A 15693-nucleotide genomic window follows, 5' to 3' on the forward strand; every position below is an offset into this window, starting at 1 on the left:
GAGAGATATGACTGGAAGGAGAAATATAACCCTAATATGTTTTAAATGTTTTCTGTAGAGATGGAGTTTGACCTTGACAAAGCATTAGAAGAAGTTCCTATTCATATAGAGGACCCCCCATTCCCTTCTGGGAGGTTGGACAAACAGACTTCTGGGTTCATTTCAGAACTGCCTTCGGAGGAAGGAAAAAAACTGGAGCACTTTACTAAACTTAGGCCTAAAAGGAATAAAAAACAACAGCCAACACAATCTGCCGTGAGTTAATCTGTTACTTAAGAAATTATATTTCGTATGTATGTAACTAATGCCCATGTCTCAAGAAACTCGATATTCATATAAAGCTTTGTTCAGAGCCTTCATAACGAAATTGTGCCTTCTGAAAACAATAGACAGTTACGTTTTTAACCACCATAACAACAATAGCATAACTTAAAAATTCTAGGGTAAGTACAAATAGTGGTGGACAAGTTGGCTTGTATTCTTTTCTTTTTTCTTTTACAATTTATGGAATTTTTGGGGGGAACAGAGATTTATCTCTTCACATATCAGTTTGGAAGATGAATGCATGAATATGCTGATATATTTTGGCATGCCTTGCCCTTAATAGAAATATTTTTAATATTGTTGATCTTAGTTCATGTAATGTTCTGGTTATTCTTTTATTTTAAAATGACATTATAAAATTTGGAGGTATAGGAAAGCAAAGATAAGTTCAGTTGGCCTATATTAAAATGTCCACTAAACAAATTCCTCCACATCCTTAAGGCTGTACATTTTATCAGGTGAGTCCTGCAACCCTTCAAGAGGGAGAACAGAATGGACTTATGGGAAGAGTAGATGAAGGAGTTGATGAATTTTTCACCAAGAAGGTGACAAAAATGGATTCAAAGTAAGTTATCTAATTATTCTTAATTTATAATACACATAGACGATGTACAGTATTATAGAAGAGCATTTTATGTATATATGTTTTTAATATTGTTTTAAATAGAAAACAATAGTAATTATTGCTAGGGGTAATGTAATACAGCAACCACAATTGGGACCAGCAACTTGGTCATTAAGATTTTACTGTGCTTTAGCTTTCCTTTGCTTTACAGACCTGTGAAGGTCTTAAATGCAAGGATTGGTTGCAAAGTTACTTTTTCATCACCATCGTAACTGTGAACAGTCGCTGTACGAGACAGTTGTTAAACAAGGACAAGAAGTTGCTAAACAAAGACTGCCATTGATATAACTGTTAATCTTTTACAGTTAATAATGTAAATTAAAGTCAATTTTTGAAATCCATGTCTCTGTCCACATTAAGTCCACAGTTTTGGAATTTTCAATACTTCCTTCTCTAAACCATTTTTCTTCTCTTTTCCTTCAATGTCCTCTTCTTCATTTGTCTACAGTGATATTTAATTTTGGCTATAGTGACCTACATAAAGTTATCAGGATCATAATGTTGAATCTGATAATATGGCATCTATTTGATTCAATAACATAATCAAATAAAGTTAAAGAGATTGAAGGATAAGGAGAGAGATACTGAGGAACTTCAGCTAAGAAATAAGAAATGTGCCAAACAGCACTGAACTAGTGCAAATATTTGGGTGTGTGAGAAGGAAGATGGTGTTATTTGTTCAGCTGCATTCAATGTAGTGTTTTTGCAGCTATGTATTGTAATGTGACATAGCGTTACATCTTTTTTGTACGAAACTGAATACGATTTTGCTTGGTTATATGATTTTGCTAGTTAAGTATTACATAAATTTTACTCTAAATTGCATTTTTATTTATAATCGGTATGTATAGGGAACTGAATCATGCAACATGTAGGAGGAGGATGTAACCTAAAGAATATAACAACTGAGCTAAATTGTAGTTATTTCAGAGGCCACTTTATGTGTTTGACATTCATTTACAAAAAAAAAACCCACTGATGCTGAGAAAATAGGATGTCTTCGTAATTAAGCAAGTGTGAATAGCCATTAAATTACAAGCAGATGGCAAAAATCAAGAAAGTCAAGTTTCAGAATCAATGCACTATATGGCAAATTGCTAGTGATACAAAAAAACTACTAAATTGTAAGTTGTTAATGTCACTTTTTGTCTAATCAAATTTGCTTCTGACTAGCTATTAAAGGATGAGACATGCTGAAAAGAAAATTACACATGTTAGATTTCAGCCAATAGCCATTGCATCCTCATAATCTTTTTAAATCTGTAACACTGGAAGAAAAGAATAATAAACCAACACAAGCCAAAAAATAATAACAAAGAAATCTTAGGATTCATCCTCACCTCCCACATACTGCAGCACAAAGAAGACTCAGTAACTGCTTTAAGGGATGTGTCCTCTGCTCCAGAGGCAGACTAAAGTCATATTTTGCTGTCCCAATCTGAAAGTGATGTTTTTCGTCTTCCCCCAACACAAAACTTACCATGTGGATAATCTAAGGCATCTCAGTGACAATATTGTGATGGTGTGGTCAGAGGTAGGAATCTGCCCAGCTCTGATTGGCCACTTGAGGTGGCTGCAGGGATAACCCTCTCTATCCAGTTGATAGGTATTGCCGTCAATGGAAGTTGTTTTGTTTTCTTGTAGTGATACAGTGGAATTTGCTGGGTGGGATCACTTCAACTGTGCTGCTGCTTTTAAGTTGTGGCTGGTAGGTGGGTAGGTGCATGTGGTAGGGAGATCATAAAGTACGGAAAGTGCATGAGACATACACACAGATACACAAACATAAATGTGGAAGAGTGGCGGCAGGAAGAGGCTCTTTGCCTGACCAAATTGGCTTCATGGTAAGTGGCAGTAGATGAAGACGACCTGAAATACCATGGGAAAATTATTGCATTGCTTGAGGTGAGGGTAGTTTTAATAATTGTTCTAGCCAGTTGGATTATTTCAAACCATTCCACAAAGAATCGGACTGAATAAGGCTGCTGGCTTGTGGCTGCCAATCCTCATCAGATCTCATCAGAATTAATCAAAATTTCTGCAGAGGAGAGAGATCTTCTTGTTAGCCCAAAAGTCTGGATCAGCCATTGAGGCAACTCTTAGGCAGAATGTTTGCTTGCTTGCATTCTGCCTGTGCATCAGTACAAAATAAGCAGGACAAGGAGAGAAGAGGGATTGCAGTCACCCCAAATTAGGAGCTGAAGTCCAACATCATGGAAAAGTTGCTTGGGTAAAGAGAGGAGTATGCATTCCAACCTGGTACAGGGAAAAAGATTAAGTGCCCTAGAAAAAGGGAGGACAAAACCAGCAAAGACTGCATTTCCATACAGAACCGAAATATCCCACTATTGTTGGATCAACGAAGGCAAGTGCTCGAGTTGAAACTTTTCTACAGCCTTCCTGAAAACCAGAAGGTTTCTTCATGTAGGTTCTTCACAAGTGGGAGCAGGAAAGAAAAGTGGCAGTGGCAAGGATATTACTTTTGTCAAGTTTTCTGAGAGTTGGTCTGAATTTGGGAAGTTGGAATATCCAAGGCTGATCTAAATCAGGGGAACATACTGGCAGGAGTAGGAAAACCTTATTTCCCCTAGTTGCAGAGAATGTGGCTGTGGAATTCTCAACACCTCACCACTGTCCCCTTTTGCCACACACATGGGGCTCCTTTATTTCCAGCAAGTTACATACCATTCTTAAAAGACAGCTTTTTCTAGTGCTAAAGCCACAAAGAACAATGTTCTTTCCTTCTGCCAGCCCCTAATATTGGTATTTCTTAGGACTCACCATTCATTATCCTTTTGTGCTTATATTGTACATTTTCTGTTCAAAATAGAAAGGAGAAGGCGGAGAACTTTGAGCATTGTCTTTGAGTGGAACTGCAATCTCTCAATCTTCCACATTGTCAAGAAGATTGAAAGATCAATAAATAAATATTAAAAATTAAGGCTTGAACTTTTAAAAAACCATTACCCTTAAAGATGAAGCAAGAGAACCAATTGGTAGTTCTTTTTCCCACTGTTAGATGACCCTGGGTGGGTGGGATCTGGACATCAGGGAATCTACAAATCCCTGATGTGAAACTGCCCTGCAATAAAACTTTACTGAGCGCAGTAAAGCTCAGCTGTGAGGGCAGCATAATTTATATCCACTTATTTTCCTACCAATTGAAGGACAGGAAGGAAGGATATTAAACAGCTGTCTGAACGAGTCCTTATGGTGGCTGTTCTATATGCCACAGCAGAAGATCAATTATTAGTACGTTTCTCTTCATGGGCAATTCTTTAAGTTAACATCATTTCAAAGAGAAAGAGTAAGGTAAAGTTGATAATCCACTGTAGGATTAAAGGTGTGAAGTATCTTCATGACTAAACCATATGCCTACATCATTTCATTTGTCTGCTAAAAGGTCTTTTACCCCCCTTTTCTTAGCCAACAAATGCTTCCAGGGCAGTTTAAAAGATCAATAGTATAACTGTCCTTATCAGATTTACATTCTAAAAGATATGGTACACAAGGAAAAGGGAAGGAGAGCAGGTAAAGCTGTATTTTTTACAATGATTTACTGGTAAAAACAGTTCATCTTGCCTGATGATATAGCTGCTGAGTAAGAGTTGAGTGAAAGCAAAAAGCAGATGGTTGGTTAGCATTCTACAGGGTAGAATAGTCCTGCTTCTCTTCCCTCTCTCTGGTCTGCATGCTGTTGAAATCATTTCTTATGTCATCATACTTGTCAAAGTTTCTACCCAATCATGTATATCCTACAATCCTAAACATCCTGGAATCACAGTGAAAGGAAATGTTGTTTCTAGTGTAGCTAACTACAGATTCTAGGGTCATGTAGTTAATCCTGAGTGTGGTTTATTTAATGAACCTGTGGGAAAAACTAAAATATGAAGTTGGCTTTTTGAATAATTAAGACTAACCTTGTTTGGGTTAAGACAGTAACTTTATACTTCATTTAGTTAAAAGCAGAAAAGCTTCCAGTCTCCACTTAGTATGCTAGTAGAGGAATGTGGAAGGAGAATTTAAGGACTCACAGTTGTTCAGATTCATTCAGATAAAGGCTTTCTTTCCTTACGCGTATTTACTTTTTTTTATGTATTAGGAGGTCCTTCACAAAAGGCTCAGACAGCAGTGATTCTGGTGAAGTAGTTGATGAAAAGAAAAGAAGAGATTCTCGGAAAAGTGGTTTTCTTAATTTAATCAAACCTAGATCCAAATCTGAACGTTCTCCAACTGTGTTAATGCCTGAAGAGTCTTCATCTTCCAGAGGTATGGTGAAAGGCCCCACCATGGACTCTGCAAAGAAGGATTTGAAGTCAGCTGAACAAAATGGCACTACTGAAAAAACTGAGGAATTAAAAACACCAGATTCAGCAGAAGAGGTTCCTTCGGAGGATGCGTCAAAGCCTGAAAAGTGTGACAGCAAAGGCAGTCCTCAAGGAGGACGTAGGTATGGGGTGCAAGTGATGGGCAGTGGCCTTCTTGCAGAAATGAAAGCCAAACAGGAACGGAGAGCTGCGTCAGCACAGAAGGTGGGGCATATTTTCATTTTAATATGACCTCACTAGAAGATAATTCCTGTTATAATATTACTTACAATAAAATGGCCAATATTGGAGGTCATTGTGAACCATTTTGTATTGATGATTGAGATTTTCACTATCAAAATCTGCAGTAGAATCTGTTTTTAAATTTTTAATTCAATAAATTAAGCTATTCTGTAAATACAAATCCATGTAGAAACAAAAACATACAAATTTACTACTTGACGCATGACCTAATGCAGTGTTAGTATGCTTACAGATGATGCTCCATAAATGAAAAGATGGCAAGTGCTAAATGCTGTGTATGTGTGTGTTTGCTCTGAATTAGATACGTGAATTGGCGTAAGTGAAATGCAAATAAATGAATGTGAATTAATAATCCATCTGAGCAAATATGTAGTGGTGATCTTGCTCCATCTAGTGTTTGATGAACTAAATATTAACTCCAGAAACAAATGCCATGCAAGTAGAATAATTAGCATATCAAAGGATTAAAATTAAATACCTACCAGGAGAGAGTCAGCCTAATACATTTTATATGCCAGGAAAATTTTATACATACATACATACATATTCCACTTTAGTAGTATTGTGCTTAGGATGAAAGATTGTGGGGGTGTTTCAGGTTAGAATAGAGCTTTTAAACCAACATCTTACCTAGGAATTTTGATTAGCATCCTTTTATATATGAGTGTACTTACTTACTTACTTACTTACTTACTGTCCCGCCTGTATTATTTCTATAAATAACTCAAGGCGGCGAACATACCCAATACTCCTTCCTCCTCCTATTTTCCCCACAATAACAACCCTGTGAGGTGAGTTGGGCTGAGAGTGACTGGCCCAAGGTCACCCAGCTGGCTTTCATGCCTAAGGTGGGACTAGAACATGGGACTACTGAAATTGGGCTACAGTGGCAGTAATAGCAGGTACTTGATACTATATAGCATACTGTTCAGAAGAGCTGTTAAAGCAACTTAAAATTGGTGATACAGAAGATGTTGATCCAAAGTAGACAAGAGATTTCATAAACCTTCATAGAGGCATTTTGATAATCAGCCTGCAACCTATCTCAGTACAATAATAACCTCTTAAATGGGATTTTAACTATGTATTAGGATTACAGTGTGATACTATCATACATAGAAGTACCTTACATGTTGGTGTTTTAATTTTTTGGTAAAATGCATGAACTAAAACACCTGAACAAAAGTTTACCAGCATTTTCCTACAAGTGGTATTTTCTGATAAAGAATATGCAGAAGTATAGATACGCTGCTAGATTTGGATTATTGTTGCTTAGCCACATTTACCTCAAGGTAGCTTAAAACCAATCACTACTAATGGAGCAACAGAAAGCAATAAACTCAGATGGTAATACTTATCAAGTAAAACCTTAACTGATTATTATTAAGTAAAACAATAAACTTGCAAGACAGTTAAGAAGGCTCAATACCTCTAAACAGTTCAAGAAAACAGACAAATTTGTGGAGCCCTAGATGTTGTCTGAGCTTGGTTGTTTGTATGCAGACAGTATCTGTGATAAGTGGGGATTAACACCATACAAACAATCAGAAAACAATGCCCTGAGCAAGGTACTACCAAGGAGAAAACCACACCTGCACCAACACTGTATATATACTGTATAGAAACAGGGAGCAAACCCCACACTTACTTTCACTGATGAGGTTACCTACTTGGGTAATGAAATGTCTGCAAACAAATAACCAAGCTCAGACAGCACCAAGGACATCACAGTTCAACCCTGAGCTGCATATATTCTCTTCTATTAGAACAGACAGATTTCTCCTATAATTGGAAAGATAGTTGAATAGGCAACAGATCCATATATCTGTAGAGAGGAATCTCCCATCATTACTTGATCAGAAGATGGGAAGACACTGAAGTAGATTTAAGTGGAAGACAGGTTTATAAATAGAGCAGTTAAGTGATCCTTTAAGATAACTGTTTCCAGACCTTTAGAGCACTAAATGTTAAGAACAACATTTTGAAACCAGAAATAAACTACCAACTAATTTAGCTCTTTTAATATCAATATGATATATAGTAGAACTTCAGTTGGCAATCTGAATGTCAAGTCCCAGCAGGAATTCCAAATCCCCTTCAAAGATAGTGCCATGTAGCGCTTATTACATCATTTTAATGTAGTACAATTCTGAGTTTTGAGACCCAATTCCCAAGTCTTGTTGAATTTGCAATCTGCAGTTTGGAAAGAAGATATTTAATTTTATAGTGTCCTGTTTGTTTGTTTTAAAGAAATTTGTGAACGATGTAAGAGACTCAGCAGATCTTTCAGTGAGTTCAGAACGACTGGATGGAGTTGGTGAGTTACTCCGGATTATTCTGTATTCTTTAAGGCTAATAAAATAGTCTTTACGGCTAGTAAAATGAAACTGTACCAACACCTTTAATGTTCCTATTGTTAATATATTAAATCTTATTTAGACATTCAGAATAAATCTTTCAAGGCACAAAATGTTCAGAAAATTGCAGGTACACACATGTTCTTAAATCTAAAGCACAAGGTCTGCACGATTGTAATTTAAATCATCGTTTCCATTTAATTTAAATCATTGTTTTTCATTTAAATCATTGTTTCCATTTTGTGTGCCCTGAATTTACCAGTCCTGGTGCCAGATTTAAGCACATTCTGGCAATAAGTTATCACCATCGTATCCTTTCCATTTCTAAGATGCCTGCCTCTTTTTCATCCCAAGGCCAGCATCTCAGTCGATAGGGATTGTGACCTGCTTTGGGCCTAGATGAAGAATTGCTTAATAGTTCTAGCTGGTTAAAGCAAAGTGGTGTTGGAACACTATTTAGACAAATTTTTTTAGTACTCCATTAATCCTTACTCACAAGAGAAAATATTTAATATTTATTCATTAACCCCCTTCTGAATTACTTAACGTCCTAAAATGGCTATAATCAAGGGAACAGGTATTCCCACTGTAAACGTTCCAAACACCTGTCCCAGATTAGTAGGTTCCTGAAACAATTTTCAGGTTCAGTATTTATCCTGCAATTGCACACCAACTTTTTATCAAGTTCTTGACAAGTTCTCTAAAACATACTGATTCTCCTCCAGGTACATGGAGTATATATGATTACCCTACTCTTTCTGAAAGACTCATTCTGTGTCTCCTTGGGAAGTCAACCAAGACCCAGCATCCACACAGTCAATGTGCATGTTCCCCTCCAACACTTATTATAAAAATTGATAACTTACGGGATGCTTCATTGGAATTGTTGGTCAAACTAGCATTATTGTAACTGGGAAGAACAAAGGGCACTTTGGACAAAGTTATCAATATTTACTTTTATTTACAATTGGCAATCCCCCACCTATCCTCCATACACTGTTTCTCTCTACAGTTACAGAGGGTGGAAACTTCTTATATTAAAACTGTCAGTGCCCTTGATCTCTGTGTTTGTTCCCTGGCTCATTTCGTTTCAGTAACAAAACTTCATCAGTCTTCTCCAGAGAATCAGTTTGCTTTTAATAGGGATGATTCCATCACAATCTCGACAGAAAAAAATTCAAAAGCTGAACCAAAGATAGACATGGGAGCTAGGACAAAAAGTTCTTCTAGTACACCTACCAGTCCAAAACCTCCACTACAGTCAACAAAGCCCACCCTAACAGGACGGCCAACAGTTCCGCAGAAGCCACGGTCTGCCTCTCGGACAGGTGAGATTATTTTACTGTTGCACCAGTTTTAACACTGTGGCTTGTGTTTGGAAAGTTAATAACTAAAATCCTGAAGAGATCATTTTGGAAAGCAAAGGCTGGGGGCAGCAGGGGAAGCATATTACTCCTTTTTAACTAATCTTTTTTGTGCTAGACACTGGATTTCAGTGGTAAGTATAAAAGACTTAATGTTGATGTACTTTATATACTAATTAGTAAATTTTATTTAGCAGTACCATTTAACTGTCCCCGGGATTCCAACATTTCCCTTCTGTATTTCCTCTAATTGCTAAATATTAAAATATTGGCTTGGGTTTTAAATCCTTTTTAAGCTTAATTGGAACTATTATAACCTTTAAACAGTTCAGATCAAATTGCTTGAATATGTTTCTGAGTGAAATTTAAGGTGCTAATTTAAAGCTCTGGAGGGTTTGGGGTTTGGATATCCCCAAGATTTACTTTCCCAGGGAGATTCTGCCCATGCACTCCATCCAGAGAAAGAGTGCCTGTTGAAGATCTCCACCGACCAGGACGTGTTATGAGGAGGCACCCTGAAAGCAGGCATCCTCTGTGGCGTCTTCCTCCTTTGGATCGGGCTCCTTCCCCAAATCGGGTCACTTCCACTCTCATGGCTTTCTAAAAGCTAGTGGAAACTTGGCTGTTTCAGTAACTTTAGCTGCTGTCAAGAAACTGCTTCTTTAGAATCTTTCCTTTCCTTTCCTTTCCTATTCTATTTCTTTTTCCATATTACTTTTTCACTTTTTTGTTACTTTTCTTTCTTCTTCTTTGATTCAAAATTTGTACTGTTTTTAATTCTGTTGAAAAACGTCTTCTTAAGCGTCTCAAAAGATACCAGTCCTAGTAGACCTGAATCTGAGTTAATCAAAAACAGAATTAATCATAGAAACATAGTCATTTTGCCTGAGATACAAAGTGGGAACAAAATTGATCAGAGATGTCACTCCTGACATGAACAAAAGAGGATGACAGTAGAAAAACACAGCACATTTTGTAATTGCTTTGTCTGTCCTAATAGGATTTTGCAATATAGCTTCATTTGAATACATTTTATGCCCACATTGATATAATGGGTAACTCTATATTCCCATTTTTCTACCATGTTAACATTTCATGCATTGAGAATGAAAGGTGTTCTTTTCATTAAAAACTGAAAGCACTGGGGATGGGCGTGGAACTTACTACCTTGTCAGTCTGTGTTGTATTCTTTTAAGCAGTTTTCTCTCAGCTTCTTTAGAGATGACTCAGCATGGTTATGTGGAGAACTTGGCATGTTTTGCTTTTTTCATATAGGGCAGATATATAGACTGCTGGCTGTCTCATTTAAGTTGGGCCCTATTTACAGTAATTGTATTTATGTACAACAGCTGTATTAACATTAAAAACATATGTGTACAATGAATTGGCCTGACTGGTTTACACTTGAGGGTTTATGCTGCTAAATGTGATTATCATCAGTTTTGTATTTGTTGCACTATCATAATGTTTAAGCAATATACCAAGTGCATTGGTAGCTGTGCAGCTTTAAATTGGATTTATCTTTCTGATGTTTCCACAGATGATGTCCCAGAGTCTCAGTCCAGTCCAGGTTCTCCTAAAATTGCCCTGCTTCCCCCTGTTTTGAAGAGAGTTCCTTCTGATAAAGAAAAAGATAGTCAAAGCAGCCCTCAGCCAGCTCTCAGATCTCTTTCACACGAAGGTAGGAATGTTACTGTATTTTCCTGGTATCCTTTCCTGGTGTAACTTTTAATGTCCGCACGTACTGGAAAACAGTCATTCATAGCTATAACTATGATTAGTATTTGATCTTAGTAATTCATACATTTACATACACTGACAGCACAGATAAAGGGTGCTTTTGTACATACCCTCCATTTGACTTCATACCCCTTCCTTCTCCCAGTCTTTCATGTCCAGTTTCATCACGTACGTGTTTCTCATTCACAAGATCAAAGCAGCAGTGAGTTTACATCTTTGCATTTAACATGATTTTTAAAAAAAATCTGGGAGGAGTAACAATTTAAAGTATTAGTGGGGAAGGTTTAATTTAAAAATCGTGCATTAAACCAATGAAATCAAATCTCTAGACATAAAAAGGAACTTGTTTGAAAACAAAGGAAGACAACCTACACAAAGAATCTTAAATAACATCAGTACAACCTTCCTAGCTAAATTCGGTACTTATCCCTGCTTAAATAGGTTCTTATGTTTTAGAACATGATCAGATCAGATCAGAGAGTATACAGTAGTTGTAAAGATAGTATCTAGGCTTCCTCATAGGATATTGTAAGGCAGGCTGCATTTTAGCCCTGTTCTCTGTTGTATGGAATATAAAGGTTAATGGAAAGCTGGCCTCTTTGGAAACACCTGGTGTTGTCCAGTCAAACAAAAAGTTCCAGCTCTGCTGCCATAGGTATAACCAGATAATCGAAATTTCAGTTTTCATGTAGTAAAACCTACTTTCTTAACAACCTATGATGGAATGCTAAATATACAAACTAGCTTCTGTCTATTGTGCCATTGTATAAAAAGAATTACACTGAAGAGGCTTTTTTTTTAACCAAAGTAAAGTATAAATTTGGAAGATATCATAAGTGATAATACATCACGGCATAATATAATAGCAAACTGGAATAGTAGCACTGAAGATTCACCAGTGATGGTTTGTGCACGCTTTCTTAGGAAGCTACAAAAAGCCATGCAAAGGAAGTTTGGGTGTGTGTGTGTGTAGGATGTGCGTGTATTTCCTTCAAGATAATCAGGTTTTTTTTGATGAACGGCAAAAATTGTTGGAGGTGTTGATGATTGGAATGAGCCGTATGATACTAATTGCTGTGCATTTTACTTCATCAATCAAACTTTCACATCTGATTTTTAAAGTTTTTGAAGAAGCATAATTTTTCACCCTTTCATGCTTGTTAAATCTTTCATTTGGTTTTCAGTGAATAAGTTCTTATTTATTAATGAATAGAGCAGAATTCTATTTTTGGTGGATGCTGAATGAGAAATAAGCAGATGTTTCTGCTGCCAAATATGGAAGAATTTCTTTTGTGATCTGTTGAAAATACTAATTCTTAATATCACTGCTTTCTACACTTTTGCTGTAACAACTGGCAATAATTTGCTCTAAACATCAGTGATTGACTATCCTGACTTATACTTACACATCTTTTATATAAAATATAATTAATTTTACTCTGTAAGCAGCAAAAGAGGATTGTAGTGCTAGTCCATTTATCTCTGTATATGAATAAGATATATATATATATATATAGCTATAACAGCTTCATGTCAATTCAACTAATTCATAAGGCTTATTGTTGGAAAAGCTATACAGTTATTTTTTTTTCTTGGATCATTTAAAAACTCCCTGTGCCTTGTACTGAACATGTTCTACTGATATGTATAGAAATTCATTGAATATACAGTACATTTAATTTATTATAAAAAAAAGTGATTTTAGTTTTAAATATTTTAGTATGGGCTACTTTATTTAATGGTCATCTTTCTGTTAACTTTTGTTTATTTGCAAGTTAGTACTTATGTCTCTCATAACCATGGGCACACATGATCCAAAAATAGCTTTAATGTGATTTTGATTGATGGATTATAATTCCATATACTGATTTAGATAACAATATCATCTGAGTGCCACTGCCTACTGCTCTATAGGAGATTCTTCCTATTTTATGAACAACATGCACAATGCAGGATATGTTTTTGAGCTTGTTATTCGTTTACTGCATTTTTATCCATTTTTAAGATAAGTATTGTCTCCCAAAGTGGGTCATATCAATAATGAAGAGAGACAGGCTGAGGGTCACAGTCTGAAAATATAAAATATATAAGAGGAATTGGGGGTGGAGAGGAGAGGGGAAGGAGTGAAATAGTGCTTAAAGGCCAGGAAGAAGTTGTAAGCAATAAGCTGGCATTTATATGCAATGCACATCTTTTATGTAGAGTATATATCATCTTCCTGCAGATCTTGCTTGAAAACAACTTGTGGCCATTGGAGGAGTGGTGGTGGTTGTTTGGCCAGTGAAAAGGGGGAAAGTTCTAGGATCAGAGTGCTCTTTCTGGCAAAGCAAATTCCCTGTAGGCACTCTTTCTCTCTCCCCTTGAAAGCCAGAGCGTGCTGCTCTTCAGCTCTCTAGTTCCAGAACAGCTGGATGTTCAAGATAATATTGTAGAAAAATTGAAGTACATTTTTTAGCTTACTCCTTTTCTGCAGGGATTATCTTTGGAGGAGACTTCAGCTCACCTAATAAAACCTTCTGTCTCACAATACAGGTCCAAAGAAAAGCCCAGGACATCAGATTTCTGAATCCCAGGAACAGAAGCAGAGACCTTTAAGGAAAGATGGCCAGCAAGGAAGCAAGTCCAGTGACTCTGGAGAAGAACCAGATAAAGATTTCATTTTTGTTTAGGTGGTTGGTTATGGTCTTAACAGTGCATATTTTTTTGTGATAATAGGGTCCAACTATTACTGACCCTTTTCCCCATTAGCTTTTCTTTTCTTTTTTTTAAAAAGAAGCTTGTTAAAGGTCAATATTTGCACTGGTAGTCAGATTAAAAAAGAATTTGGTTCTTTTTTTCTGGCTATCTATTTCCAGATATTCCCTCTCATGCCTTTCCTAAAGCCAGCAACTATTCCATGTCTTCTACTTGAATTTTCTGAAGCAGCTACAAAAATAATGCCTTGCATTAGAGCTTTGTGGTTGAAAAAACTCAAAGCAAATGGATTCGTCATTTTCTTACACTAACCCATTACTGTACAGCAGGAAGAGAGTCGGACTGCTGAATGTAATTTTTTCAAACTTGCACGCAACTTCCTTTATAAATATATTCTTGCTGAATGCAATTGCACATTGTAATTATATCAACAGAGCACACTAATAAAAGAATTTGTATAAATAATATATATTAGATGGTTGGATATGATTTTTACATTCTCCTTTGGGAGACTTTTCCCATGTTTGTTGTAACTCTCTATTTAAGAACACAATCACTTACATTTTGTGTACTGTTCAAAAGCACAAAAGTAGAAAAACAATTACTAACACTTTGCTATGCTTCCATATCCATAAGTAAATGTATGTTGATTGAAATGAAGGCAATGGATATTTTATCAATATTGGTATTTTGTAGAGGTCACCTTAGGATCTGTCTGCATCCTCTCTACTTTTATCACATACTTCAAAACAAATAGTAGTTCCTTGTCTGTAAAAGCAATTCTTTACTTTTTTCAACATTTTACATGCATTTGCTTACAATATGGGCAGAAGGAATTTTATTCATAATGTATATTTGTACCAATAAAATGATTTTACAAATGAAGTAGGAATCTCTGTTTTTTAAGATGTATCCCATTCGCCATTGAATTATAGTAATCAGGCCACACTTGCCTGGCCTGGTGTCTCTAGATATGTTGGACTTCACCTTCCATAACAGTCAGCTAGCAAGGCCTTTAACTAGGGTTTATTGGAGTCAAAGTGCTGACTGGGGAATTCTAGGAGTTGAAGTCCACACATCTTAAAATTGCCAAGGTTGAGAAACACTGCTCCAGAGCTTAAGTGTATCTTGATCAATTAATTTGTTTCTTTAACTAATACTTGCAACTGGTGGTGATGAATCTATAGTTAGGATGGAGGGAGAATCCAGTTGAGCAGTTTATGTTATGGTCTTTGCCTGTCTTCATCCTCATCACGCCCATCATGTTTTCCCCTTCCTCTCAATACACTCTTCGGATGATTCAATCCCCATTCATTCTCTGTATGACAAAACCACCTCCAAGTACTTCTTTCAAACTGGACACTAAGTTTTCTATTCAGTCCACATTCAGTTATTACCCATTCATTTTTTTTTACCATATCTTGCCTTGTTTACCACACACACTTCTTAAGTACTTTATTCTCACTGAGTTCAACTTATGGCAAAACATTGATTTAATGGACCCAGTGGAGGAAGGGATGGGCTATTAAATGCAAGTGTTGACCATGTGACCACAAAATCTACCTTCATACATGAAAAAATCAACTTGGTAATTGGTTTTCTCATGTGTGGAATGTAGTGAATGAATATACATAACTTTTTCAAACTTTTGGTTGTCAGAATGATTCTCTGGTACATGAGATGGATTATTGATGTTGTACTGTATTTGAGGGGCAAAAAACATCTACTTCAATGTCCCATCTTTTGTGCACAAAAATTTTGCTGATGGGTGAGTGTCAAGAATTAAAAGTTTCATGTGTTTAGATGACATTTTCAGTACCTCATATTGATACCTTCTGAGATCTGGTACAAAATGAATGAAGAACCAATCTTGGAAAAGTTGAGAAATGGCTTCCATTAATTAGAATATATGACTAGCATTTGATGCATGATGTCTTTCAACACTCTTGGAAAACATGATTTTCTAACTATGATTGGCATTAATCTGTGTGATCCATTAGCACTGGCACAAAGTAATG

General features: G+C 36.3%; 1 protein-coding gene across 2 annotated transcripts in view; it reads left to right on the forward strand.

Moving 5' to 3' along the window:
- CARMIL1 (capping protein regulator and myosin 1 linker 1) overlaps nt 1-14560 on the forward strand; it is a 151509-nt gene extending 136949 nt beyond the window's left edge. The window contains exons 31-37 of one of the 2 annotated variants that reach the window (XM_063298993.1): nt 59-255; nt 783-889; nt 5052-5481; nt 7771-7837; nt 8972-9205; nt 10782-10922; nt 13514-14560. In XM_063298993.1, the coding sequence (XP_063155063.1) occupies nt 59-255; nt 783-889; nt 5052-5481; nt 7771-7837; nt 8972-9205; nt 10782-10922; nt 13514-13650 (1313 nt within the window). In that variant the 3' untranslated portion in view covers nt 13651-14560. The remainder of the gene's footprint in view (nt 1-58; nt 256-782; nt 890-5051; nt 5482-7770; nt 7838-8971; nt 9206-10781; nt 10923-13513) is intronic. The other variant, XM_063298994.1, reaches the window with a different exon arrangement.
- The last annotated feature ends 1133 nt before the right edge of the window (nt 14561-15693 follow it).

Source organism: Candoia aspera, chromosome 3, assembly GCF_035149785.1.
Source record: "Candoia aspera isolate rCanAsp1 chromosome 3, rCanAsp1.hap2, whole genome shotgun sequence".
NCBI classification, from domain to species: Eukaryota; Metazoa; Chordata; class Lepidosauria; order Squamata; family Boidae; genus Candoia; species Candoia aspera.